We start from the raw sequence: 17,763 nt of genomic DNA, 5'->3' as shown, positions 1-17,763 counted from the left end.
TCACCTTTTTGCCTGCCATCAAAATCCATATCATCAAAAATGCCGTCATCTCAAATTACCAGAAAGGTTGTTGTCATAGCTCCCTTACCGAGGTAGATACAGTGCTGACGGCGTGTAACAGGCATGCGATGTCTGCTATCGCAAGCGAATCCGCTGCGACGGACAAAAGCCCCGGTGCTCTCATTGCGTTCTCTACAAATCTGACTGCACGTTTCAAGCTACAAGCCGTAAAGCTGCAACAAGAAAACGGTCCAATGGTACCGCGGCGGCTTTGCAGTCTCAGGTTCATTCACTCGAGTCGAGCCTTGATGAAGCACAGCAGAGGATAAAGGAGCTTGAGGAGCGGTTGTCGCAGAAGAGCAGTTGGCAGGTTAATCGGGCACAGGTCAAAGATTATGACGTCAGCTATTCTGGAAAGGGTTCTCTTGAACTAGGCCATGAGTTACCGCCTCAACACGAAGTCTTATCGGGAGTCAACAAGTTCCTTACAACCTTCAACACCATTCTGCCCCTCTTTGATCCACAGCGACTTCTATCTCGGGTCAATACATGGTACGAGCGACCTCACCAACGAGATACCTCGACTTGGGCTGCCATCAACGTCGTTCTTTCTCTGGCCTACCGTCATATCCCAGACGAGGAGAAGCCGCCCAAGTACAGTACTCTGTATTTCATGAACATGGCTCAATCAGTGCTCAACGACATCATGTTGGGTGATTCAAATCTCCTGGACGTCCAAACCATTGTCGGAATGGTTGTGTTGTTACAAGCGACATCAGACTTGAAACCGGCTTCGGCTCTGATACCCATTGCTTTGCGTCTTGCTCATGGACTGAGACTGCATACAAGATCTAATTCGGAGCATCTAAGTGCGTCCGAAACCTTGGAGCGAGATCGAGTCTTCTGGATTGCTTACATCCTCGATCGAGACATATCGATGCGCACAAAACTCCCTCCTATTCAGAGTCAAAATGACATCAGTATTGATTGGCCATCAGCTACACCTGCTGACGGGGCCGGTATGCTATACACAGCTGATAATTCGTCTAGCTTCAACTTCTTTCTGTCACGTGTGCAGCTTGCGCATATCCAAGGCGAAGTTTATGAAGCAATGCTGTCCATGTCCCCCACTGCATCAGATGTCTACGTTCGTCTCGACAACGTGACTCGAATACACCAGATGCTAGATAATTGGCTTGCCCGTATACCTTTTGAGTTTTCTCCCTGTGCCATCACTCAAAGCGGGAACGCAAACCTACAGAGGGCTTTTGGTGTTTTGTACTCAAGCCATCTCACTTGTCGAAGTGTCGTCTGCAAGGCTCATGCAATGGAAGCACAATGGATACCAAGCCTTCAAGACTTCGGAAGAAAGGCAGCCGAGCAAGGGGTAGTCACTGCTCCACGATTGCCAGTGGGTTGGCATAAACTTGTTCATGAGTCTCGCGGGTACATCGAACTCTTTATAGCAATTGATCACAAAGATCCTGCATTTATCTGGTAAGTCCATCTATTTCGACTCCTTAGTCGTTTTGCTGACTTTGAGGTTCTAGGATGACTGCGTGTACTTATATCTCTGCGGCGGTATGCCTAACGGCCAACAGCCTATTCAACCCTTGGCACACAAAGGCTGAGACGGATGATCTGTTGATTAACCCCGCATTCAGCTTTCTGGATGATATGATTCTGCAAGCGCCGCTTCCGCAGCTGCAGCGTTTACGTCATTCGTGGGATGAGCTTCTGGGGAATTCCCGCGAAATGTCATTTCGGAATGCTGTACAGAACGTGGATTGGCTCGACGCCACATGTAGCTGAGGATCCAAAGGATATCAGGATAGGGGATTTGAGGAGGTACAACATGGAGAAAATGTTGAAACTGATGCGATGCTTGCTCCTGGTTCGTGTCTCGAGTGTCTAAATTGTGATGTCTTTTAAGTACATGTTGCCGTGATACCAACCCCATCCTCCGCGGAACAGCCAGCTGAATCATGTTACAGACACAACGTTGAAGATGTTCCGCGGAAGAGCAAAAAGACAGCATGCTTATGAATGAAAAGAAAATAATGGTTCTGCTTTATCAGTATCCACCCAATACGTGGTTGCAGTACCTATATAATTCTCGCATTCAGGAGCTAATATGAAGTGCCCTACCCATGATCAAGCTGTTCATTGCAGTATCTTTTCCTTTTCCTTTTTATTCAGAATGGCTCCCCTCCCCTTACCCGGCTTCTCATCCTTCACCAAATCATGGCACGCTGAGCCATATCCCTTCATCTCACCCACGAGACCAGAGCTCTCTGCTGCTGGGAAGAATGTTGTCATCACCGGTGGCGGTACCGGAATCGGTCAAGCTACTGGCATCGCCTTTGCACAAGCTGATGCCAAATCCGTCGCCATCGTCGGTCGAAGGCTCGAATGCCTTGAAACTTCTGCAAAGGCAATTCAGGCTGCAAACTCCTCAACCCATGTTCTGTTCGAAAGCGGAGATGTCACTAAACTTGAGTCCATTGGCACCGCGCTCAAGAACATCGTTGAGGAAGTCGGCAAAATCGACATTTTCATCACCAACGCCGGCATGTTACCGAAGGCTGGCCCAGTCTACGGGTATGATGAGGCTCAACTCCGTCAATGTTTCGAAATAAACGTCATTGGCACCTTCAACTCACTCCAAGTATTCCTCCCCCTTGCAGCCCCAAGCGCAAAGGTCATCTACACTGGGTCTGGTATAGGTCACTGGGCGCCGATGGCTGCAGTGCCCGGAGTGTTCAGCTATGCTGCGGCCAAAGCAGCAGCTTTGAAGATGGTAGACTACTTCGCGTTCGAGAACCCTCACATCCATGTCGTCAGCATCCAACCTGGGATCATTGCGACGGGAATAAATCCTGATCTTAGTGTCGGGTTTGATACAGGTTTGTTTACTAGTTCTACTATGAATATTATTTCCAAAACTAAGAGAAATCAGTAGAGTTGCCAGCTCACTTTATGGTTTGGCTTGCTTCTGCAGAAGCTGGATTCCTGAGAGGAAAGTTCGTCTGGGCAAATTGGGATGCGCAAGAGCTTCTGGCCAGAGCAGAAGAGATCAAATCACCTATGTTGTTGAGAGTCACCTTGAGTGGGGTTGAAATGTGACAATGCATTAGTTCAGATCATATTACAGGAGCATGACGGACTCAGGCATGGGGCTATTAAAGGGCACTGAAAGATTTGCAACATTTACAAAGAGTTTGTATCAATGTTCAGTTCGTTGATATGATTTACCTCGTGGAAGATTCGAATATCATGAACTTCAACCACCGAGTGTCTAATTCCATGAGCCAAACAAATATCGGTCTAATGAAGTTTGGCCCCTTTTTTTTTCGGCCTCTTCTTTACTTGTTTTGTCCCTCGGTCATTTTGCATCATCCTTTCAAGATTAACCCTTGGTGTTCGAGTATCATCGGCAGGCCACATGAACATTCCAACTTGCATTCCTGGCTCTACGGTGCTTTCCCATTTTTGTATGGGTATTATGTCGCCGTCTGGACCAGTGAGATCATAGTGGCCTGCAAGGACATGTGGACCGACCACATCGACACATATGAACGCTTGTTTGATCAGCTCTTCCATGCCCTGCAGCGGGTTAGTATTAAAAGGCTATCAAGACAGCACGATACGACTTGCCTCCCATTTCTGAACAAGGTGGTATGGGAACGTGAACTTGCGGCCAACGGCGTCTTTGAAGCGGATGCCCACGACATCTTTTTGTGTGGGAACGGGACTGCTGGGCTTCACTTGTCCTGTTTCAGGTTTGCGCACGAAGGTTCCGGTAATCTCGTCTTTGGGAAGACATGTCCATTCCGCTAGAAGTGTGTCGATAAGAAGTTGACCTGCTCCGGGTTCGTAAATGGCTATTTGTAGTTCTGCTGGAGTTCGGACTACGATGGCCGTTCTGTCGGAAGCTGGAACTCCATGTTCTTTTCCGATATTCTGGTCTTGAGGCTCTGAACCTTGACCCGATCTAGAATAGTTTTCGAAAACAAGTTCCAAAAGCCATCGGCCTGTCCCGTCAGATGACCCATAGCCACGGATCTGGACCTGCCCCGTAGCGTCATCATTCTCACTACCGGAATCGGTCTTTGGTTGGCTTGATGATTGGCTAATCTCAAATTCCTGGTTCTCTGAGAGATCAACGAGACAATGAGAGGCTGCGTATGCGAGGTTCTCTGACTGCTGGCGAAGGAGAGGAACCTCTGACTCTGGTTCTTTCTGCTTGCCTTCACTGGTCGAAGTTGTCTGAGTGACTTGGGATCTGCGAAAGAATATTGGTTATCATAGTATTATAATAAGAGCTGGGAGACTACTAACTGTGCTTCCTTTCTTGTTGTCGCCGCGAGAATCAGAATGTTGAGCATCAAGTGAATAGCAGTTTTATGGCTCTCGACTAATGTGAGCTTGTACTGCACTTCCGACCGCTTGAGACTCCAACGAAAGGTCTGAAATCCTTTTCTGCTATCCATTAGTGCATATATATCATCATGAATCGCTGAAATTCGGCGCATTGCTGACTTGATACGGCGCAGAAGTTTGCGACTGCAGAGATCGGCGCTCTCTTGGAGTACGTGACGGAGCTCGGAAAGTATGCAGGACAGATCAGAAATGTTGCGGGCAATCTCTACCATCTCACGAGATGCACCACGCGTCGAGGAGATGAAATGGTATATCGCCTTTGAGAGCGACGTGCCTGCAGTTGCGATACCTGCAATACTGGCGATGATAGACAGAGGGTCCATGGCGGTCAACCTAGTTAATGTCGAATCAAGTTAGCAATGAAACGGCAAAGTTGTTCATTCAAAATAATCGAAGGGCGGAAATGAGATGAGGGGCTCAGGTGCCTTGTTGTATGCCTTGGCGCCCCAATAACCAATCATGACGTTGAAATGCACAGCCTGATTTTTCGCTATGCCTTACAATCCCTCTCAATAGGACTGCTGACTGGACACCTTTATGCCATGTGACGCAATACATTTGCGCATGCGACTGGGGAAACAGACTCCAATCGGCAATATAGAAGCTTTCGGACCAGGCGCCTCTGGTGGTCGAGCTTTATTATAATGAAATGTCCATACATTGTCTCTTCAGCCCTAGCAAATACAACTGTCTGCTATACCGTCCCTATAGCTTCATCTGAACCCTTCCTTTCCAAACTGTTGTCGCTTTCACCTTCTAATCCTTGTCTTTCCAACAGGCTTACTACAACAGAGTCAGAACCTTGGGTGTGCATCGACAAAAGGGATCCTTACCTACAGTTCATCTTACTCCCTTGGGCAGTTGCTACAGGGGCCTATCGGGAAACTCGCGCCAACTGGTACATTCGGCCATGGCCTGGCACAACCACGATAGCATGGGTGTGCTTCATAAGACGTCGTTTGGTGACCGCATGAGTAGGTACGAGTAGAAACCCAGTAAGAACACATGGTGGAAGCTGGATAACTTGTAATAATTTGAGGGTTTGTGCAGGTGTTTCTTAGTCAATAGCATCATCAGACGATGCAGCAACCTCTTGTGCCACCTTTATAGACTTTTGGCAACTTGTAAGTACTGACATAGAGCCTCACACGCATGGGGTTTTGAGTTGTCATGCCACTTATCCATCTTGCCATACAAGTAATAGGTCCGACAGCCTATGAAATACCGCCACGCTGCAGAACATGCATGATGGAAGACAATTTTACATCGTAGAAGTTGAAGAGGCAAGGAATTGATATGATCTGATCGCTCGTGTTCGTGGCTGCCTGCTTCGTGAACCAATAATACAATGAGTATGCGCAGCCTGATTTAAGCGATGTGTCTTACTACCTCTGGCATGCAGCTTACGTTCCTTGGCATATACATATCCATCTGCTGGCAGCAATCATGAGTCCTCAGTGACGTAACTTTGTTGTAATTGTGTTAAAAAGACAGACCCTAATGATAGCAAGACTGATAAGGGTCCGTGAAATTGAGGCACCACCGCTAACATATCCAGGCAATGCAGAGGCATTTCTTTCTATACTGCGCCCTAAACACCGCTACTATCCTCCTTTGCCTTAGCATCCGCCATCTCCTTCATGTGCCGTCGCTTCCTAGCCTCCCAAAGAGGATACACGCAAAGACATGACGCGAAAAGAATGGTCACACCATTCCAAATCTGCGCACCCAGAAATGCACGGTTATTCTGACCACCGTGAGCCTCATCAGCTGCCAGCGCAATTGGAGGCCCGATCAATGCTCCAAATCCTGCCGCACCATAGACGATTCCCATTCGAGTACCAATGACAGCCAGTGAGGGACATAGGTATGGGATGATAAAAGCAGGCAAGGTCGTGACTGCACCAGAAAAGAAGCCATACAGGACGAGGAAGACAGTGAAGCCGCCCAAGTTATGGACTGCAATCCAGCACAGAGCAAGGATACCAGATACCACGACGTTGAACATGAGAATAGACTCCGCTCCCAGGATTTTCTTATCCACTATGGCCGCAGGTATGATTCGACCTAGAGCCTGGGCGGCGTTGAGAACGGACAACATGTAATATGAGAGATCCTCTGAGACGGGATGGTCAAGGCCCAATAAACCAAAAGAGGGAGTGAGAATATATGGCACGAGGAAGCCCAGCCATATAAAGAAGGATGCTAACGTGAAGAAAATGAAGGCTTTGTCCTTGAGGATCGACTTGTCGAAGAGTTGTCGTGTTGGCTTCTTGGCTGCTTGGGTGCTGGGCTTAATGAGTATGGCCGCGAATGTCAAGGTGAAGAGGGTTATGAAACCAATTGCCCTGCAAGCCCAGCCAAAGCCACCAGAGTCCAGCAAACGGCGAACTACAATGGGGTAAATGACACCACCAAAAGATCCTCCTGCCGTTGCACAGCCAAGTGCCAAACCGCGCCGCGTCGTGAAATATAGAGGGATCATGGCAACGCTTGGAATGTACAACAGCCCAGTACATATACCTCCAAGGACACCCCACGTCAACATGACTTGATAGTATTGCGTCGATAAACTCAGCATCATAAGTGCAAAGGTGAGCATGAGACTCGAGGCGACGAGGATGGGATAGAAGTATCCTTGATCAAAGAGCGGGCCGGAGATAACGCCGATGATGAGAATCAAGGAGACTTGGAGTGTACCGATCCATGATATCGCAGACGAGGAGTGTTGTCGAAGCAGGGTCGTTTCGTAGTATGTTTGAAACACGCCGAAGCTGTTTGCTAAACCGAAGTTATTGAGGTTTATAAGGAACGAGCCGAGGACTTGAAGCCATGCTGTCAGTCCGCCCTCAGGAGGAGGTTGGCTCGTCGTAGATGGCTTCCAGTATCGAAAGAGCCCTCTTTCAGGGTCTTTTTCTTTTGTCGAGGTTGAATTATCAGAAGACATGTTTGCCAATGATGCCAAGAATCTCTCCAGGTCATTAAGCTTCTTAGGTTCACGAGCCAGCCTTTATACTACGTCTCTCTAGAGGTCAAAGACCCTGTCTGACGCTGCCTTGCCGCAGATCAAACTAGGGTGAGGTCTTGATACTCCATTTTGAGATAAGTGACAGCGGCAAACGATACGGTTTGCTGTTTTAGGCTTTGCCTTGTGAGACAGTGTCGATCATCGTCATGCCTTGATCTGTTGAATTGCCTAATCGAGAAAGCTTGTCTCAGTGGAGGCAATGATTGGTTGTTGGGGAGTTGGGATCCGTTTTCAGGGCACTGACATCATTGCTGTGTGGGGCAACTGAAGTCTTGGTTGGGTTTGTCAGCTGTTGCAAAGTGGTAGAGAAAGAAGATGCTTCACGTTCTTATAACAACCGAACTGGCTTGGGGCCAAGATCAATACTCTAGGAGTCTGAGGTTCTTCGGATGCGCTTTTGCCGGCGAGTTTGTGGCCAGAATGTGGCGGTTATAATCATCAACTTGTCAATCTAACATTTGCATATGGGATTGACTCCTTCGTACTCCACTGACGCTCAGCAGGATAATGATAGCTTTGGTTTGAGCTTGCATAAAGCATCAAATACTTCTTGTTCAAGTAAAAAAAGAACGTCCTCGATACTCTTCAACAGACCTAGAGCCCAGATCACGATGGCGCGAGTTGTTGGCGACTGCAATCAATGTTTGTTGCTTACCCTGTACTTATCGAATCGACCAAAGAATCAGCCTATCTCCGCGTCCATGATTCTCGACGGAATAAAATTTTGTCATTCTTAACTAACTGGTCACATCTATAGCTATAAATCACAAAGTCATGCACGAAGCTCAAGTAAACCTCCAAACGGACAAGGAATGCCGCAATACAAACCAACTTAACCATCATAATGGCCAGACATTTGACACAGGGGAAGCTTAAATAGAAGCATAGCTCGACCATTACTCATCCATGAACCTCGCTTACACGTCTTGGTTGAATTCCTTCCCACATCACGGTGTCCACAGGGTGAACTCGGAGTATTCTCGCACGAGCAGATGTAACGCCGAGAAGCAGACAGTAATCAATTACAATCCATTGGTTAGAATTATCGGCCTGTCCCTTCAATCTCGCTCTTCCAGCAGGGAACCTTTGGGTTTGCGGGCGGTTTGTACTCCACTATCCACTTTCCATGTGCCGGATATCCGTGTTGATCTTTTGCTGACCACGCGAAGAAGCGTGAAAGGTCACGATGATTTGGGGTAGAGGCATTTAGCAGGAGCTGTATTACCTTCCATGTTGAAAATGCTCAATACGAGATCTATGATATTTTAAGCATATTATCATTTTCCACAGCCTCCTTCTCTATAAACAGATGCAATGGCAAGTCCCGAGTTGCTTCTCGAAGCCATCATGGAAACCTCCACGTCCTCACAGTAAGATGCGGGGAAACACTAGCAGTCACAACAGGCCCCTCATTGGACGGGCAAGTTCATCGGGCAACTAAAATAGGTATCTCCGCGGTGGTGCCGTTGGAATGAGGAGAAATAAAGTGGCGAATTCCCCGCAACCGGCACGAAATATCCGTATGGAGGGTGCGGAGAGTACCACTAGACCGTGGAGAAGCCTCCGTATTTCCCCGCTGGCTGTAGAGACGATCCCCAATATTTCTTAACCATAAATACAATGCTTCTTTCTCATTGACGAGTTTTGATGTTCTGTACCTTTGTGTCGAGTAGGATATCGTTGAGAATACCGTCAAGATGAAATTCACGCTTGGAAACAGAGCCGCTATGGCGGATACGCCTAGCGAGGTTATGAACTGGCGTTTATACTGGAGTACCTTTGTATTCGGTTCGTAATCTCACCGCAGTCACTCATTCGACAGTTGCTAACTTCTTTGAAAGGTGTTTTAGGTGCCAGTCGTGGTCTTGACGAAGGTCTCGTCGGAGGCATGGTCACGCTAAAAAGCTTCCAGGAAGAATTCGGCCTCGATCACGGATCAGAAGAACATCAAGCCCAAGTCGAGTCCAATATCACCAGCATGGTTCAAATCGGTTCCATCGCCGGTTCTCTCCTTGCATTCTTCCTCTGCGATAAGATCGGTCGTGTTCGGTCGCTCCAGTTCCTTTGCTTGCTTTGGCTTGTCGGGTTCATCATCGTTGTTACCAGCCATGGAAGCGTGGGACAGGTCCTGGCTGGACGCTTTATTGCCGGCCTGGGTATTGGCATGACTGTCGTTGTTGGTCCGACATACCTTGCTGAGACGGCGCCGCGAGCTGTGCGTGGTATGCTCACCAATATCTTTGCTGGCTCTGTTTACCTCGGTGTCATGGTTGCGTACTTCAGCAACTGGGGCGCTTCAATCAACATGCCTGACTCATCTCGTTACCAATGGGTTGCCCCCCAAACATGCCACATTGGTTTCTCAGGGCATGTATACTTCCCTCAATATTAAGTTCAGCGACTAACCTTTGACAGACTACTTCTGATCCTATCGTTCACCGTCCCCGAGACCCCTCGCTGGCTTACCATGAAGGGCCGAAATGAAGAGAGTACAAAGGCTCTCTGCAAACTTCGACAACTCCCAGAAGACCATCCTTTCGTTCAAGCCGAGTTGTACGGCATCCGCGAGCAACTCGAGCGTGAGCAAGAGGCAATCCTCGGTGTCTCCCGTTGGGGTAAGATTCGAGAGCTCCTTACAATCCCTGCCAACCGATACCGCTTTATGCTTGGTTTCATGGCCCAGCTCCTTGGTCAATGGTCAGGAGCTAGCGCTATCACTATCTATGCCGCTGAGTTCTTTGGTGTCCTCGGGAAGTCTGGCCAGTCTGAGAAGCTCTTCGCTACTTGCATTCTCGGTGTTGTCAAGCTGGTCTCTGCCTATGCATGCGCTTTCTTCCTGGTCGACTTCATCGGCCGACGTCGATCGCTATATGCTGGCATTACTCTTCAGACTATCTCAGTCTTGTACATCGCCATCTTCCTCGCCATCGTTGGTACCAAGACACTCGAAGATGGAACCTTGACCAGCACCCAGAAGCATGCTGGTGTTGGTGCAATCGCAATGCTGTACATCTCAGGTGTTGGCTGGACCATGGGATGGAACTCGTTCCAATACCTCGTCAACGCTGAGATCTGGCCCCTCCGCCTTCGTGCCCTGGGTAGTTCCATCACCATGTGTCTCCACTTTGCGAATCAGTACGGTAACACCAAGGCTGTTCCACTCATGCTGCTTCACATGACAAGCAGTGGATTCTTCTTTTTCTGCGCTGCTGTTTGTATCCTCGGGCTCATCTGGGTCTGGGCATTTGTTCCCGAGATGGCTGGACGATCACTTGAGAGTACTGATGAACTGTTCTCTCTGCCTTGGTACAAGATTGGTCGCTATGGAAACAAGCTGGCGCCTGATAATGAAGCCATCTTGGCGAGGGATGAGAAGGCTGAGATGAAGCGAGAGGTGGAGGTGAGCCAGCTAGAACAGGCCTAGAGATATTTGTCTAGCAAACAAGTTACAACTTCTTCCAAATCCGTGACAAGGTAGTAACTTTCAAAATAAACAATTCTAGTTTTATACGAAAGCGGCAAAGACTGCTTCGCCTCTCATCATCCTTCTCAACCCCGCAAGCCTGATACAGTAATCAAGAGTCGACTCTTCCCACCGACGGCCATAAGAGCCTTTCAGTATTGTCGAGTACTGCCTTTTGCCACTCCATGGCCTTATAACGCACTCGCCATTAAAAGCATGGTCTCTCAGCTTCTTCTGGTCTTGAAACCTCCCAACCAGTAGCCACCAAGTGATTTCCGGATAAGGCAGACTACTTTTTACTCCACTGACCATGTCCCCATTCTCATCAGTGTATTCCAGACAGGCGCCTCGTCGGACAAGCAACTTGACCAGTTCAAGATTCCTGATAGAAATGGCACACATAAGTGGTGTTCCAAACCATGAGCCCACCCTATTTACGTCTGCTCCAAGGTCTACCAAGAGACTGGTCGTCTTCGCATCGAATCTGCATACCGCTAAACAAAGCGGTGACCCTCGGTATCTGCCCCTCATGTTTAACAGAACACCCGCGTCCTGGGGTGGTAAAGACTTATATAAACGCTTGATCTGGCTCGTTGTGCAGAATATGATGGCGCCGTTGAGAATGCTGTCTGGATTTGATGGATGAGCAGGTAAAGGTCCATCGAGCCACCGGGATTGAGATAGATAGTCGACATATTTGCCTTGAAGCAAAGGGAAAGCAAGCATAGGTATTCCGTCATCGCTCTCATGGTGGATATTAAGCCCTTTTGACAGAAGGTACTTGAAAGTCGCCAGTGATGAACATTGCGCTGCCGTACAAAGCAAATTCGACCCCTCTATGCTCCTATACTGTAGCGAAGATGGTCGCTCTTCTGCCAGGACTTTTACTGTGTCCAAATGGCCCATGAAAACAGCCAACGACATGGCAGTGTTACCATACATGTTCCTAGTTTCAACAAAGGCATTGTGTCGAAGTAGCTCTCTCACAACAAGGACATGGTTATTGGCGGCGGCGATGATCAAAGGTGTATCGTTACGCTTATCAAAAGCATTCACATTAGCGCCTTGATTTATCAAGAACTTTACCATCTCGGCATTTCCAACTGATGCAGCAGCTTGAAGTGGTGTTCTATTTGCAAATGCGACTGGATTGTGGTAATTGATGAGAGCTGATTTGAACTGTTCGGCTGTATCACCGCCAAGGGCGGAATTAAGTCCACCCTTCCATGCGTTGCTGGCTATGTTACTACACTTTGATCATACCTGAACAGGCGCGACTTACTAATATTCGTTGATATTCTCTCTGAACTGACTCAGTATGAGCTTCAGGACATTCAAGTTGTTTTTGACAATGGTCTGGTAAATGGCGTCAACAAGCTGTACGCGCGTGATTGATCGTGACTTCAAAGCAGCTGATAGCAATTTCTCAATAAAGGATGATGAATCCATGGCAATGACGGCATGAGAGAATAGGTGCTGAGTCGTGTGGCGTTTGCAGAAACAGCTGTTTGTGCTTGCACCCTCGTCGAGTAGCCAATTGACGATTACGGGTTTCTGAGCTCTTATAGCGGTGAAGATAGGGGGACAGGAGTGACAACTTGGCAAAGGATGGTTAATCAAACACCCTTGACTGACAGCAATTTTGCACTGCTCAAGATTGCCATTCATAATGGAATCTTCAAATCCTCGTCTTCGGGCAAGCTTTAGTCCTTCATTGAATGTCAAATCCTTTATCATATCTCCTGTGGCTGCAACCTGGCCTCGGGGAAGGGGAGAGCCTGACGCTAGTAACAACGAGGCAAGCTCGTTGAAACCAGTCTCGAGCGCATAATCGACTGCGAGCTTCCCTTCATGATCTTGAGCAGAGAGGTTTATCCCCTGATCTAACAACATCAGACAGCAAGCCATAGACCCCCTCATCGCTGCATAGTGAAGCGCAGTTCTTCCGTAGGGAGTGCTGATATTGATATCAAAGAAGTGATTGTCGAAGAAGTATGATAGGAAGTCCGGTAAGTCAGCTGAAAAGTGTAGTAAACTGACTTCGTGGTCAAGTATCTGTTTCCTTGTCTTTGCCTCGTCCGTGCTTGTCCATGTGGCACATGGAGCAAGCTGCCATTGGGAAGGACTAGAAGACTTTTCGACTATCCACTTGAGTATATCAAGCTGGCGGTTGGCGATGGCCCATTGGGGGATTCCCCAGCCATGAGGGTCAACCGCAAAGGGGTCGTGTCCAATATCCGATAGGCACTTTACCAGTGATAAGTCGTTTTGTTTTGCAGCCTCAATGATCAACGGTATTGCAGGGGTGATAGATGAGTGAACTAGTCCCTTTTCGTCTAGTGCTTTGATCAGGGATGTCTTATCTAGGCTTGAACCTTTGACAACCAGCTCGAGTGGGCTTTGGCCAGTCAGGCCAATAGCGTTGATACTTTGAGAAGTAACATTCTCCAGAATGGCCTTGAATGTTTCGATATTTGCTTCTCCACACGCTGTCTCAAATAGTGACGTTGGGCTGCTTGACATATCCTCAGGGACCCGTCGATGAACGTCAACACCGAGATCAATGAGCTTAACTATAACTTCTGGACTGGCCCTCGACATAGCTAAGTTGAAGAAACGGTAGCTATCGTCGACAGCCTGAAGCGAAATATTAAATTTTGAAGAGTCCATGACTTGGGATAAAAGAGTGAGAATCGATGTTGAGCAGAAATGATATCTTGTCCAATACTTCAGGGATCCGAATAGTGGAACTAAGCCAGATATCTTCCTTGTACTCTCATACGAAGAAAGAACACCGTGATTGAAGAGTGTTGCCAGATCTCTAGAGAAATAATAATAGCATTCACCGGGGACAAAGATATCTACTGTGCAGCAGATCTCCTCCACCTCCAGGCCAGCACAAACAAGTTGCCAGGCGTGCTTCACTTCCCCAGCGTTTGAAAACTCATGGTCCTTTGGGATGAGAATCTTCAGCATTTCGGGATCCAAGGGTATCGTCTTGTCCAAATTTTCAGGAACGTTGTGGGCGAGCCAGCGCTCGAAGAACAGTTGGAATGGGAACTTCCCTGCACTGTCAACGCAAAAGGGATCGTAGAGTTCGGTTAAACATCGAGCAAACTCTGGAGTGCATGTAGCATGCAGGTGGTGCATAGGCGTCGATTCTGAGTTGGAAATCTCGAAGTCTGCAATTTTCTTATCTCGCAATGCAGTCAAAAGCTCTAAGGAACCAGTGATTGCTACATCCTGCATTGTTGGGCTCTTTGACACGTAGTAATTGGACTCGCCTGGTAGGATCTCCAATAACGCCAGCGCTGGCTTGACATGACCTTCGTAAAGGGCAGCAGAGAAGGGTGTTCGACCATCCTTGTCTAAAGTGGCGAGATTCTCCAAGACGTTTCCATCTTCTTTCTGAAGTAAGGTTATGACCTCTTCGTGTCCATTATAGCAGGCCGCGTGCCACGAGGTCTGGCCATTTTCGTCTTTAGATCCGGGATTCACTCCTCGAGAAAGAAGAACTGAGGCTACATCTGCACTGTTTGACTCACAACTGATGTGCAGACAATTCTGTCCAGCAGTACTACAGACATTTGGATCAATGCCAGAATCAAGAAGCATCTCGATTATCTTGCCGTTGTTGGCTGATGTGCTTCTTGTTGCGGCGCTCAGCAGCTCGAAATCGGTCGGCTTAACAACAGCGCCGCCATAACGTGGATCTGAGATGAGTGTCGACAGTTCTTCGACCAGTCCAAATCTGGAAGCAATCTCAAGTGCTTGCCGGTACTCCAGGTCGCTATAATTGTAAGACGTAGACCTGGGAGCCATACTCGGCAACTTGAGCCCACGTCCACGAGAGAAAGATAGCGCAGTCGATGCCAGCGGTTGCCACTGAGTACAAGCTTCTTCTCCAACAACTTAAGAATAGCCTTGAGCACCAAGTCATCAGATTCATCTTTCCACTCGAAATTTGAAAATGCCGTGACTGCATCCTCCGGTACGGCAGACGTTGGACGGATGAATTGAAGAAGATAATGACTGTCCAATGAATCAATGGCATAAGCCATGCAGCTATGGCCCATGATGGGAAATGCAGTATCAGCGCCGTTATCCAGTAGAACATTAATTGTGCGAATCATACAGTCGATAACCTGAGGATCTTTCATCTTTCTACCGAGAAACCCTTCATCTTTCAGAGCGATAGTCATGGCCAATGGGGTAGAGTTATCTCGCACGACATTTACGTCAACGCCACTGTCAATAAGGAACTGACACAACTTGGGGCTTAGTATTAACACCGCGAAGTGAAGGGGGCCGTTGGAAAGTTGATGCATAGTCGACAGTTCGTTCTGTCCCCCAGACAGCACTGTATGAGCCCATGCTCTAAAGTTGCCGGTCTTGTGGATATCGAAGAGGCGCTTGAGAAGTTCCAGAACGGGTTCTTCTTCCATGACCTTTAAGTGCATGGGATAGGTACTTGTGCTTCTTTGTACTCCGAGAGGCGTATACGTGGCGAACTTGTAGAACGGGTGCTTTTGATTCCTCTCTTTAGCGTAGGCTTCCTCGACTGTATCAATGATAGTCGGCACCCGATCGAAGTGCGGAAGCAACAGATAGCCAATTGAAGCTTGCACGAATGATTGATAAGCAGTGACTTCAGAGTACTGAAAATCACCAACTTCAGTCCGTTCCAAGTATTCCAAGACGGTAAAGTGGGCAAACTCAAAGTAGTTACCATCCAGAGACTTGCGTAGCAGGCAGCCACAGTTACGGGAGATGATTTCTGGTTCGATAATATCGTCGGCTTCAAAGACATCCATACCCTCCTGAAACGAGACTGCTTCGCATAAGCTGGCGATATTCATCTTCGGTGATCCTAGTGCTGTCCACTGGAGAGCTCTTCGAATACAGTCTTGTGTTTGAGGCGGGCATTGCATGACTCTCTGAAGAACTCGATCATATGTCTCGTTCAGAGTTGGGGGTAGTTCGCTGAGAGCCTTTCTTCGGGCTTTATTATTGGGAAGGTTGCAAATATGATCAATCTGACAAGCGACCCATCGAAACCTAGGAAACGACTTATCAGCTCCCCGGACTTCTGAATTCATGAAAGCGACTCACATTCCTTGAGCTCCGTGGACCAAAGCATGGAGTATATCCTTGTAGAGATCCGGATTCGTTCTTTCGATGCTTTTCAGGACTTTACGCCTACTGACTTCTGCAAGCGTGTAGTCTTTCAGGTCTTTCACATGAGCTGAGACCTCAATGTGTTCAAACTCTTCGGAAAGTTGCTCGCGAATCTCCTCCTCTTTGCGGCTGAACAATGCAGAGCTGATGGTCTCAGATCCTTCCACTACAGCCCTCAGTGACCGGGTCATACGAGCTACCTGATCGCCGCATTCGTCTATCCCATCGACTACAATAAAGACTTTCTCATAGATTTCGGATATGCATCCTACAAGTTCAACAAGATCGTCCAGCCTTGGCTGTGTGGGGAGCTTGTCATCCGGATGGAGCATGTCGAAGTATTCTTCGAGTAGATCAAAGGCTTCTTCACCTTGGAGACCAAGCTGGACTGCAAGGGCTGCCAGAATGTTTTCAGGCAGGCAAGAGTCTGGGTTCTTGTAGTCGCAGAACGCAAAGCAGACTGCTGTAAGATCGTCACTCTGCTCAAGAACAGTCTCAATGACAAGTCCACACAGAACAGTCTTTCCGCTGCCTGGAAGGAGGTTAGTAAACCTACAACCTGATAAAACATTGCAACTTACCTGGAATGCCGCTAAGCCACAATTTCGAGTTTGATCCATTCTTCCACCTTTCAAACGTAGAATCGTCGCTAGTAAGCCAAGACCCAGTAGCTTCATGTCGCAGCTCGCGGCTAACATCGAGATAGTCCTGAGGATTCACGCGTAGAAAGAAGTTCATGACCTCTTTGCGTCTCTTGTTAAGCTCAACTCGAGTCTCAAAACTGATCCTCCTTTCGATCATGTTATGGATTTCATCCTGCTTAGCCAGACTCTTCATCAAAGCGTCCATACTGTCTGCGGAGAGTGCCAAGTGAAGATTGGCGCGATGATTCGCGAGATCAGCCACCAAATCTTTCGTTTCCTGTAGTGAGAATGGCCATTTTAACCTTCGAACAAAACGTCTCGCTGACTTGCCACCATCAAAGTCAGACAGTGCTTTGTGAAGCTTGCTATTGATCTCCTTCAACGTCTTCTCACACGACTCAAGATGCTGTGGTTTGAGCGCCGAATTCGAGTCTCGGTCTTCCAATGCCGAAGCCAACAATCTCAGGTTTTCAAAAATTCCAGCGAGATCTCTTGTCTGGGTGGCAAGTTCTTGGGCTTTTGACGGAGCATCTTTGGCTTCCTTGCAGAACTTGGTCACTTGTTTAAAGACGGACCCTGTAAGTTGCACAAGACCAGCGATACTAGCGGCCAAACCAACGGCCTCAGCCATCTTTGAGCCGTGACGTGTAAGATAACCGCGGAAATAGTGTTCAATAATATTTGAGGGGTATTTGAAAAATAGGCTGCAGTCAGCTGGTTCTTGAAACAGATGGATCAGAGTGGCGAAGCTGGTGATTAGATAATCCAATCATATCATGTCTACCATTTCACCCCACAGGTCTGACAGCTTGACAGGGATCATGACCAAGTGCAGCAGAGGAGAGAGTGATTGAAGGTCTGAAGATACCTCACTCTTGAGAACCACGTGGCGAGAGTTGAGCATCATCAGGTCATTTGACGGAGACAGAGGATGGCATTGATGAAGCCATCCCTATCTAATGTGCTCGTAAAAACGAGGCTTCTAGTCCGATATTACGAGGACAAAT

General features: G+C 47.9%; 6 protein-coding genes across 7 annotated transcripts; 3 read left to right on the top strand and 3 right to left on the bottom strand.

Annotated features, from left to right (window-relative positions):
* Window positions 1–5: 5 nt before the first annotated feature.
* Window positions 6–1,812, top strand: FOIG_09858 (uncharacterized protein; the record flags this gene model as incomplete). Its single annotated transcript, XM_031210147.1, has 3 exons — window positions 6–66; window positions 122–1,497; window positions 1,551–1,812. Exons 1-3 carry the CDS (start codon window positions 40–42, stop codon window positions 1,810–1,812), a joined length of 1,665 nt encoding a protein of 554 aa, XP_031060398.1. The 5' UTR covers window positions 6–39.
* A 388-nt stretch (window positions 1,813–2,200) lies between these two features.
* Window positions 2,201–3,126, top strand: FOIG_09857 (uncharacterized protein; the record flags this gene model as incomplete). The annotated part of the gene is made up of 2 exons (XM_031210146.1): window positions 2,201–2,906; window positions 2,960–3,126. The coding sequence occupies 2 exons, from the start codon at window positions 2,201–2,203 to the stop codon at window positions 3,124–3,126; spliced, it is 873 nt and encodes a 290-aa protein (XP_031060397.1).
* A 507-nt stretch (window positions 3,127–3,633) lies between these two features.
* FOIG_09856 (uncharacterized protein) lies at window positions 3,634–4,766 on the bottom strand (the record flags this gene model as incomplete). The annotated part of the gene is made up of 2 exons (XM_031210145.1): window positions 3,634–4,285; window positions 4,342–4,766. 2 exons carry the CDS (start codon window positions 4,764–4,766, stop codon window positions 3,634–3,636), a joined length of 1,077 nt encoding a protein of 358 aa, XP_031060396.1.
* A 1,268-nt stretch (window positions 4,767–6,034) lies between these two features.
* On the bottom strand, window positions 6,035–7,390 carry FOIG_09855 (uncharacterized protein; the record flags this gene model as incomplete). Its single annotated transcript, XM_031210144.1, has 1 exon — window positions 6,035–7,390. The coding sequence occupies one exon, from the start codon at window positions 7,388–7,390 to the stop codon at window positions 6,035–6,037; it is 1,356 nt and encodes a 451-aa protein (XP_031060395.1).
* Window positions 7,391–8,718: 1,328 nt separating this feature from the next.
* Window positions 8,719–17,438, bottom strand: FOIG_09853 (uncharacterized protein). Of its 2 annotated transcripts, XM_031210142.1 has the most exons (4): window positions 16,694–17,438; window positions 16,047–16,644; window positions 12,217–15,992; window positions 8,719–12,168 (listed from the first exon to the last, which is right to left on the bottom strand). In XM_031210142.1, exons 3-4 carry the CDS (start codon window positions 14,754–14,756, stop codon window positions 10,977–10,979), a joined length of 3,732 nt encoding a protein of 1,243 aa, XP_031060393.1. In that variant the 5' UTR covers window positions 14,757–15,992; window positions 16,047–16,644; window positions 16,694–17,438; the 3' UTR covers window positions 8,719–10,976. The 2 variants fall into 2 exon arrangements, with proteins under 2 accessions (XP_031060393.1, XP_031060392.1); XM_031210141.1 differs by having other exon boundaries at window positions 12,217–16,644.
* Window positions 9,069–16,004, top strand: FOIG_09854 (uncharacterized protein). The gene is made up of 3 exons (XM_031210143.1): window positions 9,069–9,259; window positions 9,313–9,838; window positions 9,887–16,004. Exons 1-3 carry the CDS (start codon window positions 9,169–9,171, stop codon window positions 10,893–10,895), a joined length of 1,626 nt encoding a protein of 541 aa, XP_031060394.1. The 5' UTR covers window positions 9,069–9,168; the 3' UTR covers window positions 10,896–16,004.
* Window positions 17,439–17,763: the final 325 nt, after the last annotated feature.

Source organism: Fusarium odoratissimum (assembly GCF_000260195.1).
Source record: "Fusarium odoratissimum NRRL 54006 unplaced genomic scaffold supercont1.16, whole genome shotgun sequence".
Classification (NCBI taxonomy): Eukaryota; Fungi; Ascomycota; class Sordariomycetes; order Hypocreales; family Nectriaceae; genus Fusarium; species Fusarium odoratissimum.
The sequence above is the reverse complement of the archived record's forward strand: the minus strand, read 5'-3'. Positions and strand labels throughout refer to the sequence as shown.

Excerpts from the sequence above, each read along its gene's own strand:
- FOIG_09854 (XM_031210143.1), top strand. The coding sequence starts at position 9,169 with ATGAAATTCACGCTTGGAAACAGAGCCGCTATGGCGGATACGCCTAGC. Across the intron at positions 9,260-9,312 it reads CTGGAGTACCTTTGTATTCG|GTGTTTTAGGTGCCAGTCGT; the intron begins GTTCGTAATCTC and ends CTTCTTTGAAAG. Across the intron at positions 9,839-9,886 it reads TGCCACATTGGTTTCTCAGG|ACTACTTCTGATCCTATCGT; the intron begins GCATGTATACTT and ends AACCTTTGACAG.
- FOIG_09853 (XM_031210141.1), bottom strand. The coding sequence starts at position 14,756 with ATGGCTCCCAGGTCTACGTCTTACAATTATAGCGACCTGGAGTACCGG. Across the intron at positions 12,169-12,216 it reads GAGAATATCAACGAATATTA|CAACGCATGGAAGGGTGGAC; the intron begins GTAAGTCGCGCC and ends TAACATAGCCAG.